At 41.9% G+C, this 23,542-nt stretch overlaps 1 protein-coding gene across 4 annotated transcripts in view; it reads right to left on the bottom strand.

Moving 5' to 3' along the window:
• Positions 1 to 32: 32 nt before the first annotated feature.
• Positions 33 to 23,542, bottom strand: part of mib1 (mindbomb E3 ubiquitin protein ligase 1) — a 46,271-nt gene continuing 22,761 nt past the window's right edge. Inside the window, exons 13-22 of one of the 4 annotated variants that reach the window (XM_026373950.2) lie at positions 9,145 to 9,277; positions 8,091 to 8,177; positions 7,492 to 7,650; positions 6,384 to 6,565; positions 5,703 to 5,892; positions 5,531 to 5,609; positions 5,211 to 5,354; positions 3,801 to 3,872; positions 2,966 to 3,066; positions 33 to 2,288 (exon numbers count right to left, since the gene is read on the bottom strand). In XM_026373950.2, the coding sequence (XP_026229735.1) occupies positions 2,148 to 2,288; positions 2,966 to 3,066; positions 3,801 to 3,872; positions 5,211 to 5,354; positions 5,531 to 5,609; positions 5,703 to 5,892; positions 6,384 to 6,565; positions 7,492 to 7,650; positions 8,091 to 8,177; positions 9,145 to 9,277 (1,288 nt within the window). In that variant the 3' untranslated portion in view covers positions 33 to 2,147. The remainder of the gene's footprint in view (positions 2,289 to 2,965; positions 3,067 to 3,800; positions 3,873 to 5,210; positions 5,355 to 5,530; positions 5,610 to 5,702; positions 5,893 to 6,383; positions 6,566 to 7,491; positions 7,651 to 8,090; positions 8,178 to 9,144; positions 9,278 to 23,542) is intronic. The other 3 variants (XM_026373951.2, XM_026373952.1, XM_026373953.1) reach the window with 3 other exon arrangements.

Here is a 23,542-nt window from a genome sequence, read left to right as displayed (position 1 = left end):
GTTTTTTTTTTTTTTTTTTTAAATGTCCCATGGTTCATTTAGAACTTTATTTCAGCTATATGGTTGTTTTAAAAGCACTTATTAGCAATACAGACCGAACAGTTTTCATGATACTTGTCGTACTGCATGTGTCAAACATTCATGCCAAAGTAAAACACTACTGATACACTTTCAACAGGACAGCTACAGGTATTGGAAATATAGTACAAAATAGGCTTTTTTTATTTTTATTTTTTTTTTTCATAACAACCATAACACGACAATACTACCATAAAGCGTATTAGTGCTTCTAGCTTAAGGTGTTATCATGATCAGTGAAAAGAATAGAAACTGTACTCAAAAAAAAAGTCGCTCAGTCCTGAAAGAAGGAGAGAGAACAAAAAAAATCTTTGCAGATTCCCACATAGCAAACAAAGCTGGCCACCTTGCTGTGCCTCCACATGGGCAACTGCCTTTTAAAAGAGGTAAGGCAAGTCCTGTCTTAGAAAATCATTAGCTTTCCTCCCAAATAAAACACTGGCGAACACATACGTGACACTTTTGACAGCAAAAGGTTTTTTTTTATGTTTCAAAAATGAACAATTCAGGCTTACAGATCTACTTCAGAGGGGAAAAAAAAAAAGCTTCTACTGATGATTGCTAGAAAGCTGTTGTGAACAGAAAGCAAACAGAAAAAACTTCACAAATGTAACTCAACGTTTATATCAAAGCAGAACAGAATGTTTGAGAGACCTCAAGGCTACATATTAGGAAGGCAGTGATACCTATAAATCCTATTTTTATTTTTTTGGGCAGCAATAGAAAATAAATTATTCTAGATTTTTATTTTAGTGTTCTCATAGATTGTACTCTCTAGCTCAATAAATGCTGATTTTCAGAAAAAGGAAATACACTTAAATTAAAAGGTAATACAAGATAAAGAGCACCATATCCCCATACAAGTGTTTGGAAGCAAATGGCACACAGTCAATGGTAAATTAGCAATGCTCATTGAATTGTAATTTTCTTTTGTCGGACAATACCACCGAGTCTTAAAACAATTTAACATCGAGCTGTGACAAGATACTCTTGTTGCAGAAATGTTTGCATTGTGTGGGTGAGTGTGTACAGCAAACAGGTACAATGAGGGCATCACCGAACAGAAGCTAAATAAGTCTGTGTTTGTCTTGAATCCCTAAATGGCGGCAGCTCAAAAAGGGGTGTTGCACCACCGTCTTCGTTCTTGGTACAGCTTTGTAAACAAAGTATGGGTGTGGTGTGCTACATGGCAGTCAGACTATTCTATTTGCGTTATGTGTGAAAGAGCTTTTTTTTTTTATTCTGAGTCAGCTTTTCTAGTGCAAAACTGCCAACAACTGCGACAACAGTCAGCATACAGTGTCACGACAGCCAAACTGAACAGACACGAAGCTGCAACACTCACTGAAATGTTGAATGGTGAAAACAGTAATGTGTCACAAGCTTGTCATACTGTAATGAAAAATTAAGTACTTAAAATCCATTTCCGATACCAATACACTTGCATAAAGATTTACAAATACAGTAAAACTCGACTGCAGCTGGCTTTGACTGCGACAGATGCATGAAAATCTTACAAGAAATGTAACAGACCATCCGACCTCGCCTCCACTACACGTTGAGTTTGCTCTGACTCTCAGAGCTGTTCCAGAGTAAAATCCAAACACGGGTGTCATAGTTCAAGTTCATGTCCAAAGCAGTGAGTCTGAAGGCGCCACCACAGACTCAAAGATAGAAAGAAGTTCCACGTATCAAGTGAAAACAGATTAAGGGATGACAGCAAAGACAGAAGAAGAGTGACACTATGAGGGGAAAAAAAAAAAAGGGTTGACGTCCATGAAACAAGCATCTTTCTGGCTGAACTTAGGAAACATGGTGACAGAACAGCAGAACCAATAAAGCAAAGTTCATATTCTTTCCTTGTTTTGTAAATTCCACGTGAACACAATCAAACCCACTGTAGCGTAGAATAAGACATTAGAGGACGCCCTTGGCTGGCTGACTCGGGTGCTGGGAGGATAGTCGAGCAGCAGCCGCAGCAGCTGGTGCGGTTGTGGCGTTGCAGATGTGGTCGTGTAAGCTTTAAGAGAAGAAGGGGAGCGGGGATCTGCGGGGGTGGTGGTGGGGGTCTAGTAGAGGAGGATACGGCGTTCGATGGCCTTACGGCAGATGGGGCACTCGCTCATTCGGTCCCCGCACAGCTGGCAGGTGCCATGGCCGCACATGAAGATCATGTTCTTCAGCCGGTCCAGACACACCGGACACATGGTCTGCAGACAGAAAATCAATCACAGTTCATGTTTTGTTGTCGTAAAGTCATTTCAACTTAGAAACACTCACAAAGGTCACTAAGCCAAGTTCTACATAAAAGTTTTATGACACGAACGTCTGTTGATCAGACATTTTACAGCAGTTTTCATCACTTCCCGAACCAATTGAATTTTATTTTCCTTGGTAGTCCAGGGGCCACACCTGGTGTGTGTCTATGTAAAACCAGGGAGTGTCCATCTTAGCCGCACTGTGTTGAAAGAAATCATTTACTGAAATGATTAGCTCAACAAAAAATGAATCAGCAACAGTTTGTTGCTTATCATGATGGATAAAGACTTTATTTATTTATCAAGATTCTGAAATGTCGAGAATCTTGAGCCCATGAGAAATGAACAGATGAATAAATAATAAAATCTATCTAAACGTATGTTTGATAATGCCCCATCATGTTTGGCTATAGAGTCTCAAACCATCTTGTACCATTTGTATTTGTCAGCGCTCTGCTGGAAATAGCTTATTTCCATTTTCAACCAGTTAGACCAAATGTGAGCAAGAAAACGCAAAAGCATAATGTTGAATGTTTTTTTACAATTACTCTACATCAGGTGTGGATTATTAAATGCAGAGAGAGTATCAGACCTGCTGACCTCTGTTCTACAGCACAGTTTGTTCTCACCTGTTCCTTGATGTCTTGGAGCTGCTGCTGTAGCTTCTGTACATCAGCATTGACGTTGGTGTTATCCTTGTCCCTCTGGAGGGCTGGGATGTTTCCACTGGCTGTTTGGACACAACAGAACAGCACGAGTACAGGTGGATGAAAAAAAAGCTGCATTAATTTAGCAGCCTAGCGACTAAGCAAATTAACATTTTGCACCAGTGGTCACATCAAACAGCAAAGCATCTCCTCATAAGGATAAACTATATCTCTAATAAAACAGAAATGCAGCCACGGCAACATTAACGTGGAAATGAAATAAGCTAGGTGTTATTGCATATTACATTTAAATCATGAGCTTTGTAAACCAGCGAGGATCACATGCACTCTGAATTTTATTTCATTTGGCAGATCTAGCAGTCTGTGTTGGCATAGCACTCACTTTTAAATGACTCCATTTCAGTAATACATGCTTGTAATTATTTGAAATATAAACTGGGACAGACTAAAACATCATGCGGTACTCTTGTCATCGTAGGATCCACAGGATGCATTTACCTAATGACACAAGTGTCAAACAGTCTGAATGTATCATTTGGGCACTGGACTGAGGCCCTGCTGGAGACACCACTCCAGACATGGCAAACATCTTCCAGACATAGTGATCATCAGTGTGATTCTTGGCATAAGCATCATATTAATATATAAACCAGCACCTACTGCTTGGGGTGTGTGTAGCACTGAAGGAGAAAGGGAGGAGGGTTTCAGGAGAGGAGATAAGGGCCAGGGCAGCACTGTGGGGAGCGCTTTAGAAACAAGGCTCTGATAAAGGAGGGGATCATGGAGGTATACTTACACCAACTTAGTGCCAGATTGTTGGGCTGGAGAAGATCCTGCGATCCCCCTGCCATAGTGTTAGAGCTCCCTGCTGGGAATAACCAGTCACATTGTTATAGCAGGAGCCGTCCTCACTAGCTCAACAGTTGGCCAGAGGACCAAAACTACTCATTATAGCCTCTAAGGGAGGTTCATAGAGAGAAACTGAAGAGGAAGCTAGCAAGTCGGAAACAGCGATCAGGGACAGAAAGGGAAATAGAGTCACTTCTATGTAGAAAAGCTGAGTAAAAATGCATAGTGGCAAGTCTCTTTTCAGCATCAGCCAATGCTTAAGCGTGCGTCTAATGCCTATGCTCACTGGATTAGAAGCACATTATAAAAACCAAGCATCAAACTGGAAAAGTGGGGAGTTGAAATAATCAAAGCGACTAATCTAATTTGTGCACTGGATTTGCTTTTGTAAAAGACATCAACAGCCAGTTACTGTTATAGCACCATTAGAGGGAAAACAATCAATGCTGCCCTTTGCATGAGTGTATGCATGTTTGGGTCTTTGTTCGCTTTTACATATGTGGTAATGACTGCAAGTCAGATTGGCATGCCGACAAACATGAAGTTTGAGAACTTCCAACTGTTTTCCTTTTAAGTCAAAATAAAATGTGGAAGGCACAACAAAGTATCCACCAGTGAGATGCACTACTAAAATAATCATATGGGCAATGAAACATGGTTTAATTTGGAGAAAAGATACAGTGACATCCACATATGTGAAGTGTTGTATTTGGGGGTAAAAAAACATATGAAGGGACTATGTGCAACTGAAACAGACCTTGTAAAGTGTTTTGCTACAAATACGTACTTTATCATTACAACATCATTATTCACTAACACAGAGGTATTACAATTCAGTTTGCATACTCACTTATGTATGTATGCATAAATCTTTAAGACAACATATTCCTACAAATTAGTTTCCATTTTAGTGAATCTGATTAGTGAAACCTTTAGGGGCCACAAAAATATGAATGAACTAATCAGATTTTCTGTATACTCTCATAATTACTATACTTGTTTCTGTTTGGAAAATTTCAGACAAGACAGCCAAGCATTAGTGAGGCCACTGTCCACTACAGCCAACATTGAAATAGAAGCTAGGACATTGCTGTGATGAAAACAGATCTACTGATCATGCCACATTTTTAGTAGTTGAAAAAAAGATCGGAAAGTAAGTAATATAACTTCAATGTCTGATTTCCTTTGTTAATATCTAATGTGTCTACTAGTGAGAAAAAAGAAAGGAATCTATCAGTGGTGCAAACTATGAAGTGTATAAGCAAGGCGACAAAGCAAAAGATAAGAAGGAGAAAAAGAAAGACATCTAAAAAAAGGAGAGGGGATTAAAAAAGGAATGTGTGGAAGATTCACTCACTAAGGTCATCATCATCATCATCATCATCATCATCATCAGCGACATCATCCTCCATACCTTTCCCTCCGCAGCAAAGAACGAAGGGGGTGCGGCGTTCCACCACAGCCCGGCACTGTACGCACTTCTTCATGAGGCTGGCACAGTCTGGTGAGAACAAAACACATTTTGGTCAGACCAGAATATAGTCTGCAGTAAATACAGCATGTTATTTACACAGATGCTGGCCAAAAAACAAAAAAAAAAAACAAAAAACAAAGAGGCCATACTTGAGCAGCAGGTGCCAAAGTCAAGGCTACGATGTGAAAATGTGTGTAACTTACTCTCACAAGCGCACATGTGACCACAGGGCTGGAACAACACGGCTGCTTTTTTGTCAGAGCAGACCACGCACTCCTCAATCTGTAAAAAAAAAAAAAAGAGGTTAAAAATGTCTATTCATGTTATACTGTATCTATTTCTGGGTGGGACAGATACTAGAAGGACTTCTGATACCTTGGTTCTTGACTGGACCTGATCCTTGCAGATGAGACACTTCTTGACACGTGGCGAGCAGAGGGAGCAGGTGGCGATGTGTCCGCAGGGTCCGAACAGAGTGTCCCTCTTCATGTCTGAACACACCATACACTCCTCCAGTGACTCGATGTTGCTGTTCAGAGATGGGCTGCGGGTGCCGACCTGGCCGCTGCAACATTTGGAATGAAAACCACAATGTGTGAAAGCAGATTACAAGCAAGAGATGCTGTCAAAGAACACAGAAAATGCGGGAGGACGTGGAAAAATCATAAGCAACAGAAGAAGGAAAATGGCAGGAGAAAGAAACAAAGGCCTACATGAAACATTTTTAGCAAAGAAAGAAAATCAATAAGATCGCCTGATGATTTTTCCTAAGATGATGCTTCTCTTTCAGGTGTTGTTACAGTAGTTGTAGGTGCTAACTTAAAAGCACCGAACATATTCTTGTATCTGCTTGTTTAAAAGCAGTTCACTGTCACTCAGATGAATTGTTAAATTCTATTTCAACGTGTTAAATCCATATAAACAAAATGTAGAACATAAAGCCTCATAAATTCATGTATTGTTATTCTCACTCAGCCTTATGGTTCCAACTTTCTGCAAGAAATTGAATAAGCGCATTTCCCAAAATGTCAAACTATTGCTTTAAGGGATGTTTACCTGCTCTTTTCTTTGTGACATTTGGCCAGAGCCTTGCAGAGGCTGGGGTCTGGGCACAGGTCTAGAGGGGACTGGCCCTTCTTGTTACGAATGGTTAAGTCTGCTCCGTTGGCTGCCAGGAAGCAGGCGATGGATGCTGCACTCTTCTTCTCAGCCCCCTGGGTGCCCAAGCCCATGATTAACTGCAGTGAGCCAGACAGACACACAAAAAACAGACACATCAGGCTTTTGACTTCTGACACTGGACAGATTTTCAAGTCCAATCTACCTTTTACATTTTTTGCACTCACACCACTATGGTGCAAAGCTAAACATTAGGAGTCCTAAATTAATTATTATTCGCATGGCTTAAAAAGTTAAATCCAGATGAAGCATGTCAAAGAATTAGAAAATCACTATTAATTAGCTCATCAAAGACCCGCCTTAAGTCATATCATGCAGTCAACCACCTCACTCCCATTCAAAATCCCATTAACTGTCCTGTTTCACTCCCTCCTCCGGCTCATCGCCTGAGTCGGTTTCACCACCAACTCAAAGCTTCTCCCTGGTTAGTAATTTAGGTATTCCATGTCTGGCTGTCTTCACCCAGTAGCTTCAACATGTCTGCTGATGAAGCCATCAGGCCGACTAATTCAATGGCTATCTTACGAAATAAGGGTGGGAGATTGACCTAACTACATATATCTCAACTATGCCAGCTTTCTGTCTGTTCCACTCCTCCACCGGACAACCACGGAGGGCAGTTTTAGTTCCAAATTCATTTCTGCAGAGATCAGTGGTGTAGCATTAACATGAAAATGGTTCAGATCTCATATGACCCTGTTGGCCTCTACAGAGGGAAGAACTTGTTCAGGCTGGTCAAGAAGTGGTGAGCTGGTTGACTGTTTCATGTTGAGCTGCTGTCTAAATGATGGGCTGGTGCAGACTGAGCTACAAGTAATAGGGGACTGAGGAAAACTGAGACAACCCTAAACACAATAGCCCATAGTCATGTTTCTTTTTAATGTAAGAATAATTCAATGCTGTGACACCTTAAGGAACCTTGAATGGAGCAAAATTACTAATTACTCTATGTGGCACAAGAGGTTAAAGATAGATGTGTATGTACTGTGTTCTTGGAAGGTTCCCAGGGCTCCACTTTGCTGACATCCTGCATATCTTGGAGCTGTCGTAGTTGGGACAGCGTGTGGTGACGCAGTGCTTCGTGAAGCGGTGTGTCTCCGTCCTTGTCCTGCACATCGAGCTTGGCCTCTGCACGCACTAGCAGCTGTTAAAAGACATTTATCAACAAAGAGTCACACAATCAGGCGGTCAAGCAGAAACTCTTGCAACAATGGTTAAACAACTTCAATTTTATGCAGCAATGCAAATGTCACAGTGCTGATTTATAAGGTTGCTGCTTACAATGAATTGTGTCCGTATTGTCTTCCCTACTCATAGAGTGCATTTTTTCTTAAGTCCACAAGATGGCAACGTGGCAGTCTCAATCCAACAATACACCAAATGACTCTAACCAAGATACTGCCTAAGAGCGCATTTTCCCCCACACAGTATCAATCAGAAACAGAACCTCATTCAACTGCAAAACATCTAACTGTGTAAATTAAATGCAGGGCTGAACTGATGCTATTCTGCTACTTGGTGTGTGGGGAAAACAGGAGATCAAATGAGGAAAAAGGAAACCAAGAAAGAACAGGTCCCACTAACCCGGACTATCTGGGTGTGTTGACGCTCCACTGCCAGGTGTAATGCTGTCTGCTGGTTGACATTCTGGATGTCTAAGCTGGCGTTTCCCTAAGAGATGGAACAAAGAGAAGAGAGAGCGCATGTAATAAACATAGGAAGAACCAAAACTAATGTGTCACATTTATGTATGCACGGAGAGACAACAAAATAAAAAACAAATAATTCAGTAAATAACTCTTAAGCACATCATAGACTTTAACAACCTTTGTGATTTTATGTGTCAAGAATGAACCTTCCTTCTTTCAACCCTGCAGACCAACAAAGTGTCACAGAGGAGGCTGGGAAAGAACGGATCCTACAATAACGCTGCATGTGATTGTCATTTCCAATTGCGAGCATCTCAGCTGCGTAGATGTGGAGGGAAGATAAGCATTGTGATAAGGCAGTGTGCGAAATCCCCAGGTAATAAGACTGACTGACTGGCTGACTGGCTGGCTGGCTGGCTGGCAGGGAATCTGCAGTGCACCTTGTAGTGTGGTGCAATTTCTGAATAGAAAGCTGAGCCATCACTGTGAACCAACCCATTGCAGGGACTCAGGAAAAAAGGCCATCCCTGCTGAAAGGTAGCTTGCACAGCAAACGTGCATGCGTTGGAATGCTGCAGCAACATTGCTGCCTTGCACCATATCCTAATTAACCTAGTTCCTGCTTGGTCAGATGACTTTTGCTGTAAACTCCTGTATGTGTTACTCTTCAGGGAGTAAAACCTGCAATCTCAGAAGGGAAAAAAGAACATGAACCTATGATTGCAAGAGGAGGGGAATATGAGGGCTGGCCAGCACTAAAGAATATCCCTGAAGGTCCTGGTAACCATATGGATTCTATAAAAAAAAAAACACAGCTCCAGCAGCTTTAACTTATCTGTAACTTAAGAAAGCCATGCCCAAAGCATAGCTGCATCTGTAAATGGAGACAGCCTATTACAGAGTGTTAATAACCGTATTGGTCATCAGGCTGAGTGCTTAAGCGTGCATTAAAATGAGCTATTTGCATGTCTGTGTTGGTGTGTTGGTACCTGATGCACCAAGAGCTCAGCCACCTCTACATGGTTGTTAAGGGCAGCCAGGTGCAGTGCGGTGTAACCGTCGTCCTTCTTCTCGTCTACGATCCAAGGCCTTGGCAGTTTGGATAGCAGCACACGCATGGCACTGTTCAGAGAGTAGGAAGACAGAGGGAGTGAGATGAGTGTTTTGGCTTAGACGCACAAGAAAAACCTTTAAAAAGTCATGACAATAGAGTCAATTTAAGTAAAAAGTGCAAATTTGTGACGTAAAATGTCAAAATGGATCTATCTCTGTCTGGATGTCTCAAGCATGATAGCTGGGGGCCAGACACAAGCTGTTGTAAGCAAACACATCAGTGTCTGTACTGCTGATACACAGCATATTCCATTTTTCTCTTTTTTTCTCTGCGTTTCTTTTTTCCTACAGCAGAGCATATCCCATTTTCACACACAGGGACAAGAATACTAAATCAACTTAGGGAGGAGTTGCTTTCCCAAGAAGAGTGTTATTTACATCAAGCTTTAAGCAGTACAAGTGCTGTGTGTGATATTAGAGTACCCATTTTTCTACAATTTCTACGGGTAAAAAGGGAAGCTACTGTTCCCTCGATGATGCGCAAAAGTGTCTATCATTGAGAGACAAAATGGTAATTACATGAGATTTAGCTTCATTCACTAAAGTCTCTTCCTGGGGAAGAAATGGGGTGGGGAAAGGAAAGAAAAATCCACAGAGAGACACAGAGCGGTTTAAGAGAAGTGGCCTAGTGCGGTGAAAAGAGTCAGTCAGTTCTGTGCTATTGAAGGTCATTTAGAGGATGCATGCCACAGCTAGATGTGGCTGCAAAAGCAACTGTACAAGAGGAAGGCTGAGAAGGAGTCACAGTGTCACAGGGGGACATAAAGAGAGAGGCTGACTGTCACTCCCTGTGGTGCCACTGGAGAAAAGTGCCTTTAGTTTTACTGGTAGAGGAAGCCACACACACACACACACACACACACACACACACACACACACACACACACACACACACACACACACACACACACACACACACACACACACACGTAACCTTTACTTATTAAATACAAAGATAACAAAAAAGACACCTGGGGGAAAAAAATCGAAGAAAAGACAATTCAACCATAATGAGAAGAGAAGATGTGCATTTTCATCCTTTTTATCATTGAGCAAACAAGGGTTCCTTGCATGACCGCTTTACTTCAGTGTTTGAACTGAACTCATCCATTATCTCTTCGCCCCTAAACCTCTACATACCTTCCTATTGCTTCAGCCTTTTGGTACACATCCAGGCATATGGTACATGTGAATACTGCAATCAGATGTATCCTTATTTTAGTGTATGAGCAATGCATCAGTGAAAGATATGTGATAAAGAAGTAAAGGTAGCACACAACTCTCCAACTTGTATCCAACAAGCTGTATCCCTGAACCGTTCTTACATATGGTATCTGTAGTTAGGTACGCCATGTACTTTCAATAAGCACATGAGCAGCAATGCTGGAGGGGACACTTCTGGCCTTGATTAACCCTATATAATCTGTTAGGACATATATTTGAACTGCGACAAAAAGAGGAAGACGGTTTTACTCTGACTTAGATCTCACAGCCTCAACGTGAGCTCTGGAATGTTTCTGTACACAACACTACGGTAAATAGGGTCTGAAACAGTACGGAGAGGAAATGGGCTTGGGCACAGAACAGGGAGACCACAGTATGCACAATCAATGAAGACTGTTAACTATTAAGACAGAGAGAAGACAGGAATGCAAACCAACAAGCTGGCACGCTTTCAGACTGAAGGTAATCAGGATGGCTGGTTCCCTGCGGGTTTTTGCTAAACCTACTGCTTGTCTCCCTCCTTCTGGGGTAATGAAAGAGAGCATCATCAGCACACCCTCTTGAGGAAAGCAGAGAAAAAGGGGCAGAGAGGCAGGGGGGCAGGCAGTCAGCACCTCTGTACGGACAGAAAACCGGGTCTGGTGTACTGCTGCAGTGATGAACAGCGCAGCACACTGATCCCAGGCTCCCTCGCTCTCTCTCTCTCTACCTCTCATTGCACAGAGGCTTACGCACACACCTGCATTGCTTGCAGCCATCTTCAACCATTTAATGCAGAAGAGCACTGCTTAAATGTGATAGCAACCGCGCCCATTCTGCCTAATCTCACATTCAAAATGTGTTGCCTTTGTTACAGGGAACTATTTGCTTGCGTACTGTAGATTTACCATCTCATGGGGGACTTCTAAGTAATTTCATCCGTGGTGCTCCCACTGGGTAGGAGTTGAGACTTAAACAAGCAAATTATTCAAGAAAAGACCTTGCCACATCAGATTCTCGCCTAAAGGTATAACATAAAACTTATTCCCAGTTATTAAACATAAAAGTCTTGTAGTGTTCTTCAACTAGGACCGATAAGACAATAGTGGAACACATTTTTTTCTCAACTATAACGTTTCCATCAGAATCAAGAGCAATTGTTTCCAATAAAGACCATTTTGTGCGCACTTTTACCTCGTCTTGTTGCAACACAACATAACATTTGCTAAATCTGGATTTCCAGGAATTACCTATATAAAGAACAACCAACCAATCCCCACACATCTGCTACTTTATACGGGCAGACTGGCGCCCGCTAGTGTCAGAATGAGCATTTAAGTGCTAGACAGATGTTTGCTGGTGTAGGGAGTGCCTCCAATAGAAGTCTAGATTGACAGGCTCCCTGCCACCCTGGGTAAAATGGGTGGACATTAATATTAATGCCCCATACTGGCACTGCTGCATTGCAGTTAAGCTATTTGCTGTAAAGGCAGAAAAAAAGAGAGTGAATTAAAAACCAAGAAATAAATCCAGAGTTGTTTTTTTTTATCTCTTGAGTAAGTGATGTTAGCAGTGACTGAGGAAGAGGGAGTACAAGGGGTATGAACTGTGTTTTGGCCCTTGAGGTAGGATGCTGAGCAGACAGGAGATATAAGACCTGTTACCGAGTAGAAGGCACCAATTTGACAGGGGAGTTACCATATGAACAATTAAAAGCCTGCTAAAAGAGGGAATTCGCTATTTTAAGTGTAGTGATAACTTCCTTATGACCGAAAAGAACCTTAAAACCAATACAATGGTCTCTCTGAAAGGGTAAGGACATGCAACTGAGACAACTGAATAGATACAGGAGAGAGGGAGAAAAGGGAGACATGATGGAACTGGGTCACCCTGTGAGAAATCTCAAGAGTCCCTCATGAGAGCTACATCAGGGTCTGTTTTCTTAGGCTGCAATTTGTCACTGGCTAGGACGCTCTCTGACGCCCCCAGCTCTGTGTGTGTTGGTGTTTGGCATTGTCATGTAAGACAGCAAACTTAAACTGTGTGTGCACATGTGTGTATATGGGTTGACAGGACCCTTCTGCTACCCTCACCTGGCTGACAGCCATCTGTGTGGTGGTCAGTAGCTGTTGTTACAACAGGAAGTGAGGAGGACAATGGCGTGGGTAGGATAGGGCAAAACGGGTGCAGTCAACATCCAGCCTGAGATTAATGGCTGTGCACAAACATATGGTTCCCCTGATGTAGAAGATGTGTTTGGCATAGAATCATCCATTAACTAAGGCTTCAAGCTCAAGAAAGGAGATTCAAATTCTGCATTGGAAATAAGTTGCCAAAGGGTGCCACCTGCCTTAAGAATATAAAATTCTTTAGAAATCTGATAATGAAAATGATCAATCTTGCAGCCATGAGATTGCTTATATGGTCACACATACAAATTTGATCTATGACCGTTACAAATACTCCCAATTTGTTAACCTAATTGTTTTTAACTATCAAAGTTATTTCTTGACCTTGTCAAATCAGGCTTTTGGACTTATCAACAGATCCATCTATCCATCTAAATAACAACTGAACAAACTAATCACTGATGAGAAAAACTAGTAAGTGACCCATTAGTTACAAATACTTAGGTTGACTATTTTAACCATACTGTTTTAATCGAACTTACTTGGCCACACTCACATCTATACACACACGTCTATATATTTTTTCCCCAGTAACGGTACTAATTCTTTCTCTGATGCAGAGTCCTTATTGGAACAGTCTGCCCAGATGAGACGACTTCAGACGATACATGAGGTGTCAGCTCATCGAAAAGAGGATCGATACTTTCAGGTCCTTTGAAATAGTGGACCCTGTTCACTACAAATCATTTACAAATGCAACACTCTACCTCCAAATGGAAACCTCCTCCCCCTTTTCCACTCAGGGCAAGGAGGCACTCTCCATCAAGAGTGAAAGGTCCCTCCGTCAGTGACAGCAGGGAACACAAGAATTATAAAACAGTTCAGGATTTCATCGATTCTAAACCATGCTGCTTTTACATATTCTTTATTTTTGGGGGAAAAAAAAGTTAGTTGTCAATTCCACAGTTGTAACTAAATAACTCAATTATGCTAAAGGTAAAAAATAAGATAAGTACAATACAATACAACTGTATGAAATGCAAATCTCTCAAATTTCATCCAGGGCATTGCAGAACCTTTAGAAAAAAATCCGTTACCAGTTCATTTCGTCAGGGCCATGCCACAGCTGTTGGTTGTCCTGCTCCGCACAGAGTAAATAAGCACAGGTACAGTCCAAGCCAGCAGTGCACCAAAGAGCTAAGGACAAGAACCTAGCTGGCTCTGCTTGATGAAAAAAAAAACTTTCATTACCATGCTGTGAAGAGAATAATTTCCCCACCAATGTGACCTTCCCCCTGCCTGCCTATACCTGGGGCCCCAGAGTGAGCATGCTTTTATTAAGGACTATTTGCATAAACTGGGGAGGGTGAAGATGGGAAAGGGGTGCATTTCTACAATGTTTTGGTTATCACTATTACTATTTCTGCTGCCATGAAGGTTGTTTAAGAGACAACAGGCGCATTTTCAAACATCTCAGGTACAGCTGCTTTTTGGGAAGTAGGTGGGGGCCTACGAAGATTCACCTTTATTTAGCCTTAAATCACCCACTATTATAGCCTGTCCTGATTCATAGCAATTTATGAAGAAGGAGACAGCAAGACAGTTGGAGAAGCCCAATGGCACATTAATCTCCCATTGCTTCAAGATGACCCAATTATTTTCCCATGCTACTCTTCCTTTGTACTTTATTGTCCTTAGCACCTCCAAAAATCCTCATCCTCAAAAGAAGAAGACAAAAGAAGAAGTAGTGACAGAGATTAGAATAAAGAGACACTTAAATCATGTATACGCTATCAATAGATTAATTACCTATGAAACAACCATGTAATTATTGAACATCACTTTTGCACAGGCATTGATAGGCCTGGTTCACAATCATATCATAATCATGATCTACATTAGGTTTCAGCCTATTGCCAGTGCAAATCAGTGGAATAGCTGATTTCAAATGAACCTGCTGTATGAAAATGATGTACAAGAACCTAACTGAGAGGAGTGAATACATGTTGCCAATGTGTAAATGACCAACTTCAAAAATATGGTAACAGCATTTTAAATAGGAGTGGACATGGGAAAAAGTAGAAAACAGTAGCAAAGGAAATGGAAATTGTACCTCAAATCATCTGAAACAAACAAGTTGAATGTGTAGTTACCAGAGGATCCAAACTCACTGGCTTTCCTTTCCTATCATTACACTCATTACACCTCAAACAAGTTGCTGAGAGAGCAAAGAAAATCATCTCTGACCCTTTCACCCTGCTCACTCTTTATCCCCACAATAGCTCGCTGGTAAGTAATACAGATCAGTGTCCACTCACAGCTTCTTCCCCTGATTGTAAGGCAGTAATGAAATCACTGAAAATAACACCTATTGGTAAGTATGTCCATTTATTATGTAGAGATGCATTTATTATGCAGATACACAAAAACAATATGGTACTATTTCACTTAGTAGTCTGTAAGCAAGTTAGTGAATGTGTTAGTTAAGGCTATACCATGTCCATCGTCTCAGGTATATCTAAAGAGTCTGATTAGTTTTATGATGATTTTATGAAGCAAACATTTTTCAAGTCTGACACGGTAATTATGGGTTACATTTTTTTTTGTGTAAATGTTTCAGCTAATTTACCAATGTGGCTACCATCTCCATAATCAAACACAAGTGGTAACATTAACTTTACCTGAACTTGTAAGGTACTAAAAATATATGTATATGTGCAACATAGTACATGTGTATCATGGTAGCAATGAGTAACATCTTTCTGTATTTTTTCTAAAATTTGCAGATTAATTGACTTATAGCCAATTATTAATTGTTTTATGATAAAGCCCTCACGCTGCCAGGCCTCATGCTGCACATGATACAATGCTGGGACTTCGCAGACAAAGACTCTGTGCGCTTGATTGGTCTGTCTGAAGTCCAGATCGGTCTCCTGCTAAAAATCTATGGTGCATCATGAAGAGGAGAAACAGAAAGCGACAACCACATATTGTTGACCAGCTGAAGTCTTGAATCAAGCAAGAACGGGCAAATATTTCACTTCCAAAACGGCAAAAATTAGTATTCTAAGGACCCCCCCCCCCCTCCCAACAATGGGAGTGATATACTGGTCGTTTTGTGATTATAAAGTAGTTTGGACCAAAACTAGACGTACTCATCTCTGGTGAAATGTGTCCTCACAGAGATACAAAGCGGTGAAGAAAATCAAGGGATTGACTCTGGGTTTTGCAGAGAGGTGGAGAATTCAGTCACTCTGAAGGTCCTTCGATCAACAGTCATTCAGCAGCCTGCGTCCACTGTCACCATATGGGCAGGCAGTCAGAGAGGCTCTTGTGATCTACAGTCTCACAGCAAGTGTACCACTTTAAATCACCCTTCATTCCCCAGCTGGCCTCCCACCTTTCTGCCCCCAAATGAACTACATTCACCCTTATGCTCTCTTTAAAACATTCATCTTTGGATGTTGTAACCTGTGAGGGTCCTCTTACACACAGAAAACCAGCAGTAACAGTACTGCTCCTGAAACACAATGGATAACAAACCATCAAAATTTCTACCACAGTAATTGGCAGAGCAGATCCAAAGTGACACAAACAAGCTGCTGTATTGCAGCTGATGAGTCTGATTTCTTTGGCAGTTCCAGTTCTAGGCGCATATGCAGAGGAAGAAGTGAAAGCAGGAAGAATGGTTTGGTAATTAAAATCTAGTGTTTGCAGAGGGAAATAATGGGGATCAAAGGGCCTTGTATCAGCTACTGCCTCCCCTAAGCACTGAGACAACAGGCCATATGCCCCAGAGCAGAAGAGAAAATGTCTAGCAGCCAACTTGTTAATGACAAGGGAATGGAGCTTGAATGGCTGTACTGTACATTATACAGACACAGCTCCTTAGAAACCTGAACATATTCATACAGAACCATGACTATACAGAATGTATATAGTGCAATGATTTCTTCAGCAGTTTCCCACATAGGCTACTTAATGGCAATGACATGATGCTTTTCCGTGACTTTTTTCAGTATTCCTTACATGTGTGAACAAAAAGACACGAACTGACATAAACCATTATCCTCTCTGACCTGTCAAACAGCATTTACACAGAAGCCATTGACTTCGGTGTCTGTGCAGGTTACCAAGGTACATGGCCTGCATTATTCAACAGTTAAGCTTGGCTTAGATGTAAACATCAGACTGAATGTGTCCCCCAGATTACATTAGGGTTACTAATACCACTTCCACTAAGAGAAATGGTATATGAATAGACATCGGGGAGGAGCTCTGCCCACATTTGACTTGATGTGTATGGAGGGAAGCCACTTACACAAGACTGATGTCTGCAAATTTGATTTCCTGGACTCAAACAAATTCAAAATTGTCTAAATTTATGTGGATTATGTGTGATTGAGAACACATATGCATTAATAGGGTATCCTTAATTAAAACTAAGGATGATATCAATACTCTTTTTACGCTATTAAAAATAGTGTGATACACTAGCAAGGTCGTATTTTCCTATTTGCTTCAAAGCAGGAAAATACAGTATATAAAAAACAAAAACATTATTAAACACACAAAATGAGTCACCTGTTTATTTGAAAAAAAGACAAAGTGACATGTTTTCTTAGGTTTTGTGTTGTGTGACATCGTATTTAGAATACTGCAAGGTTAACACTGGTGTTTTACATGCGTTCACTCAGCTATGAAATATGCAGCATGCTTTCAAAAAAAGAAGAACCATCACTGATGTTAAAGTACCACCAAACACACAAATAAAATTCTATTACTTGTTCTAGTACATCAAGTAAGTAGATAAACTACATTTGTTTTTAAATGGGGGTAGAAAATATTAAAGATGTCTGACAGCTGTGCTGTGAAAGTACATCACCTTGCTCTGTCATATTTATTACCCGCATTGCTAAGGCACTTAAAGTGCCACAAATAAATCCTGCTCTTTCTAGGTTTGGCAAATAGGTGGAAACATACCATCAGTGCTTATAAAGCAGCTTCACAATGCAAGCTTCTCTTTGCATGCTATAGTCACTTTCCCAAAAGCTCTTTATGTCCTTGAGTCCCTTCAGTAAGGGATGTACCCCTCCCTCTATCCATCCATCGATTCCTTGTTTCCTCACTTTCCTCTATCCAACCATCCTTGCCTCCCTCTGCTATAAACCCCCTCCCCTACCAGCATGTGCTACAGCACCATAGTAGCCAGGACAGGAATGTTTCTGCATGCCACTGGACAGACAGAGCATTACAGCATAGCTGAGCTTATCTATTGGCTCAGAGCCACTGTTGGCCCAGCCCTAGGAGAAGTGTGGGCATCCTGATTGGTCACAGGGGTATTGGGGCTTGTATCTGCTTGTCCTCTGGCTGGTCTTTTGGACTAGACCCAGCTTACAGAGAGGTGGACATTGGGAGGGCTACTAGGATTGGGGGACTTTTTTCAATTAAGTCACAGTTCATGCTGCAGCAAACTAGCCCTCATCCTCACTAAACACAGTAGCACTGCACAACCTCTTTAATGGGCGCTCTTCACTGAGTAATAGAGCTAGAATAACCAAAAGCAATATGTACTATATTATATTTATAATTATATTCCATCCTATTATAGGGTACAATAACTTACTAAAACTTTCTTTTCTCAATGCCAAAGGTTACGTTTCTGCAATACTTTATAGCAGAGAACCTCTGTTTTTGGCAAGATTATACAAATGACCGCTAGACACATGAGAGTATTAGCCAAATCACTTGGCCTAAGTGACATCTTTCCAAAGTTGTACCAAATAAAATCATAATGTTCTATTTTGCTACACATAGTGTGCATGTGTAGTACATCTTCATACGGAGAAGCTCACACATTGTTCTCAGAAGCTACAACACTTTGCTGTCACCTCTTTTAATTATTGGATAGTGTTTTTGTCTGGTGTATGTGGCCTCACCTGTGATACTTCTAAAATCAGGAAACAAAAAAAATGGTAAAAGATGTGAATATGCTAATTTACTTGAGTGGCTAAATACATATACACAAACATGTACTATAACCAGTATTTTTGTGGGTGTGCCCTAGAGAAAATGGTCTTGCACTTAGACGAGCCTCTGCAGTGCATAGGTATTTGTGCATTTTGTGAGTCACTTAACGGTAACATGCGGCAGCAGTAAGGCACAGTAAAAGATCAGAAGCGGGAGAGACAGAGGAGCTTCCCCTGCAGTGAGGCTGGAGGGAACAATGGGTTGCTGGATCACAGAGCCTAGATGCCACTGGCTTCCCCCTCTAGCACTCAGGTAGGTTGGCCCATTCATAAATCACTTTTATTCCTCCAAGCGTTCAACAGCCTCACCTCTTCAAATGATGCACTGTGTAAAGGGATGAGGAAGGAGGCAAAATGGGGGGTGCAAGGGTGTGGGGTGGGAGGGAGTGTAAAGGAACTGATGAGAGAGATAAAGTAAGCACAAGGAGTAGCCAGACTGATGGAAGAGGAGCATGGAGATTTACTCAAAGAGCACAAACTAGTCTCATTAGAAATAACTCCATATAATGAACCATGTTGACTAGTGGGCAGGGACACAGAGGGGAGGAATTAAGACAGGGTCATGTCTGAGTTTCAGTCTAAGATGACACCTGCATGCAAGTTATGCACCAAACATTAAAATAAAGTAACTGGCTATATTTAATATTCTCAAGTCAATATTTAGTAGAGCCACCCTTGGCAGCCAGGGCCAATTATAGTGATGACTCAAGATGAGCATGGACACTGCTTTGCTCTGTACCGACTTTGTTAAACTGGCCAAACTCTGTTATGCTGCATGTGATCCTTGAGTAACAAACCATTTTAAAGTCCTGCCACAATTTTTTGATCGCAGCCCCTCCAGGGCCTGCTGCAGAGAATCATCTTCACAGCATGAAGCTGCCAACATCATGATTCATGGTGGGACTCTGTGTTTGACTTGTACCAAATGTAGCATTCACTGGTGGAATAACCCACTGTTGACTTTCCTAAAAGACTTGTAATAAAGAAAGACTAAAAAAATAATACTGAAAAACATATTATAAACAAATGACTGGTCTGGCCTATTTTTTTCTTTTTTTTATTTGAATGAAAATATTTCTCCAGTAGTCTTGGGGAGAAACACCCTGTCCCGCCCCATCATCCAGTGAAACAAAGCACATCCATTAGTAGACCCTTTTCTTATTGATCGATTAACTGCTCAGCTAAACATTCAGCCCCATGCTATTCATCATCAAGAAAAGATGTAAGCCATGCTGCTGAGTTTTAGGGGCAGATGGGATGTTGGGATGTAATTGAGATTAAACTGATAGACTGGGTGGCTGGAATAGGCAGTGTGGAGACCCACGGGGGGATTCAAAAAACACACAGGAGCATTGTCTGTGGAGCTAGATATTGGCCACAAATGCCTTAACCAGCTGAGTAAAGATTTAAAACACATCAAGTTCAGATGCACAATTACAGTAAGCACATTGGCTGTGTGTAAATTTACACAGCATGTGAAAAAGCTAGAAAATTATTTCAGGTTGAGTTTTAAGCGGTGTGAAAATATAGAGACTGTTGAGCAGGTGGACATTTACAGTTGCCATTTATGTAGCTGCAAACATGCACTCGGATAGGTCGTGTAAGGTCAAGTAAGCAGACACAGAATCCATTTCACTACGCAAATGGTCTATTCTTGTAAAAGCAGTGAAGATAATGTAATCGAAAAGCTATAAATTGCAGTGACAATACATTAATTAAATTACACACTTAAATCTATGAGGCATTACCTCCACCATGAAAAAGGCCTGAGATATAACTGTCGGTAAGCGCAGAATGACTGTGAGCTTGTTAAAAGGCTTATCAAATCAAGGACCAGAGAATTGTGTGACATTTTCCTGGCTCATGAAAGTACACTTTGACAAATGTTCACGCTGCATTTAGGCTGTTTGTGAGTTTTCACAATCTCATTCATTACAAGTGAAATGCCACAGCCTGGTTTCCATATGATTACCTTAAAGAACACGATGTGCAAAAACACTCGCTCATACTCCCTGGGGCATTGTGCAGTCAAAAAGCAGGTGGGGTAAGTTGCTGTCATTGAGGGTATGAGAGGAGAAAAAAGAAGAGAGTAAAACAGAGAGGAGGGTACAGAGGACGTCGCTTCCGTACAGTATAGATGTGCCCCATGATGAGACCAACTAATTAAACAGATTCTTCAGTGGCCGCGCCTCGGGAAAAAAAAAACACTTGAAAATTAAGATAGCTTTTGAGAGCTCAAAAGGAGAGAACACAGCCCAAACTTTTCAGTGCCTCAGAGCTGCCACTTGTCTTGCTGCATTGCCAAGAGCAGTATAAATAAATAAATGGGAAAACACAATAATATTTCCCGCTGTCTAACACCATGCATGCTCCTCTGCACTACACATTCAGCTGTATTCTCTCCTCCATGTCTCGGATATGCAGTTATTTTAAGTACAGAGGGGAACAGACAGAAGCTCTACCATAAGCAGTATGTTCCAGCTCTATTTAAAAAGAAGAATGATAGAGACTGGGGAGGGAGGGGGGTCAAAAGGACACAGAGAGTGGGGGTGGTATCAGAGGAGCTGGTGGAGTTGGTGGTGAAGGATGTAAAGCAGGGGAGGGGGAAAGAATCAGGAATATACAAGTGGAAGCACGAGAGACCACTTTATTTGGAGCTACTAAAAATAGAGCAGAAAATGGTAGCAGGGGCTAGCTGGCCTGACACTCCTCTCTCCTTCCAGGCCGGTGGAATCAATAGGCAGGGAGCCGTATAGGAGGCTTCCTGGAGCCTGTAAGAGAGGAGAAGAGTGGAGTGGAGCGGAGCGAAGCGGGAACTATTTTTTGCACTGCTTGACTAAATATGGTCAGGGAGGTGGTGAGACAAGACACAGGAGCAGCCCGGCAACAGGGGCCGAGGCATGTTTCAAATGCTTGGCTTCCCACAAAGTGCTAACCATTTAGCTTAGCCCTAAACACTGTGGGGTAGGAAGCTGCTGGCTGTTTGGCCTCTTGTCCCTAATTTGCGGCCAATGTGTTCTTCTAGTGCTCTTTGCCCTTCAAACTGCAGCAGCTCTGGTTGATCTTTTCCTAGGAAGAGATGGAAAAAAAAAATCTGCTGCTGCAGGTGACCCTTGCAATGCACATCAGGAATGCACAAGCTGCAAATTGCAAGTGCAAAAGATTCTAAACAACAAAAATACCAAAAAAGATATTGTCATATCCTCCATCTCCAGTCTCTAACAATGGTAATCCAATTTGCATGGATCGCAAGGGACTATTAAAAGTGCAGCTGTCTTCTACTGCAGAGGTAAAGCCACCTCTTTTTTAAATACTTCTTTCACAATTCTGCTCTCAAACATTTAGTAAACTCCCTCTTCTAAGATGTATAAAGTTCCACTGAATAATAAAAGTGCATTTTAGGAGCAAGATAAAGCTCTGGGACTCTGTGTGTCCATGGAATAAGAAAAAGGCAGGGTGGGAGGATGGTTGGTACACTTTCTGCCTCCACCGACCAGGGCATCCTCCCAGCTCTCTCCCTCAGAATGCACATGATGGAGAGGAGAGTGCTGCAGATTTTTTTTTTTTCATCCCTTCTTCTCTTCCTCTTTTGCCTGTCCCCCACCACCCTGTTTCGCCAAATGACAGCTCTTCACGTCAGCTCTTCATCTTCCTCTTCTAAAGGTATTACTTGTTTGGGAATGTGTGTTAATGTGTATGTGTGTGGATATATCCCCGCTTTCTCTCTTTTCCCCCCTCCTCCCCTTCCTGACTCTGGCACTCAACCCGCCCGCCACCCCTCCTCCCCCCAATCATAGAAGCTGATTCAGCGAGTCAGGCGTGCACCCGGCACACACGATGGCTGCAGCAGCTGGAGCGCTCTCTAGGTCATTATGGCTCTCTTCACTATGGGAAGAGGAGGAGAAGAGAGGAGGAGCAGCTCAGATAAGAAACTGATTTGACAGGTAATACACGCTCTTCCTTCGCTTTCGGACGGAGTTTACCCCTGATAGGCCTTGATGTCTCCTGTCCTGTCTCTTCCCCTCTCTCTTCTTCGGATGCGATCAGTTATTAACCGCATGGTTTGCCTGTGAGTCGCGTAGTCGAAAGGGGGAGTGGAGTCTACTGTTCTGCAGCAGCAACAGCACTGGGACAGAACTTAACCAGAGAACACCTTTGGGTTTTTCCCCTTCTCTCTCTCCTCTTGTCTTAGAAGAAGAGGAGAAATACAGGCTTTATAAAAAAAAATAATAATAATAAAAAAGAAAAAAGTATGACGAGGAAGAGGATGCAGGAGGAGGAGTATGGAAAAGGGAGGCTGGGGAGTTGCTATGGTCCACATGGATTTTAGCCCTGTTTTTTGCACTCTCCACTCTATCTATCTCATCTTGTTCTTTCTCCCTCCCTCTCTCTCTCTCTCTCTCTCTCGTCTTACTCCCTCTCTCTCTCTCTCTCCCTCTCTCGTGTTCCTGGCACTGGCCGGACATGCTGCAGCAGCAGAGCTCTTTGGCTCATTAGGCTTCATGGTTGCAGCCCTGCCGCTATCTAATGACGGACTCGTTAACTCAGACCTGCATTGGTGTGGAGAGACATTCCCTTACGCACTATTCGCCCTCTGCGTATGACACCTTCCAAGATGTTTTTGCCACCATGACTAAGGATACTATATAATTACTGGGACTTTTAATGTGTTATTTTTGTCTTTTTCGAAAGATCTTTTTGGTTCTTTGGTGGTGGTCTTACCACACCACTTTTCAATTAAACTGAGGGGCAGGGGAGGTCACTGCCAGGCTTAATTGATGGGAGGTAAGTTGGAGGACACATTGCACTTTTAAGCCCAAGGTTAGCTGATTGGGACAAAAAGATGCAAAGTGAGGCATGACGAAGCATCAGAATAATGAACAGCGGTCAGATCGGGAGTTCTGAACAGGGGG

The sequence above is a fragment of the Anabas testudineus genome, chromosome 17, assembly GCF_900324465.2.
Source record: "Anabas testudineus chromosome 17, fAnaTes1.2, whole genome shotgun sequence".
Taxonomy (NCBI): domain Eukaryota; kingdom Metazoa; phylum Chordata; class Actinopteri; order Anabantiformes; family Anabantidae; genus Anabas; species Anabas testudineus.
The sequence above is the reverse complement of the archived record's forward strand: the minus strand, read 5'-3'. Positions and strand labels throughout refer to the sequence as shown.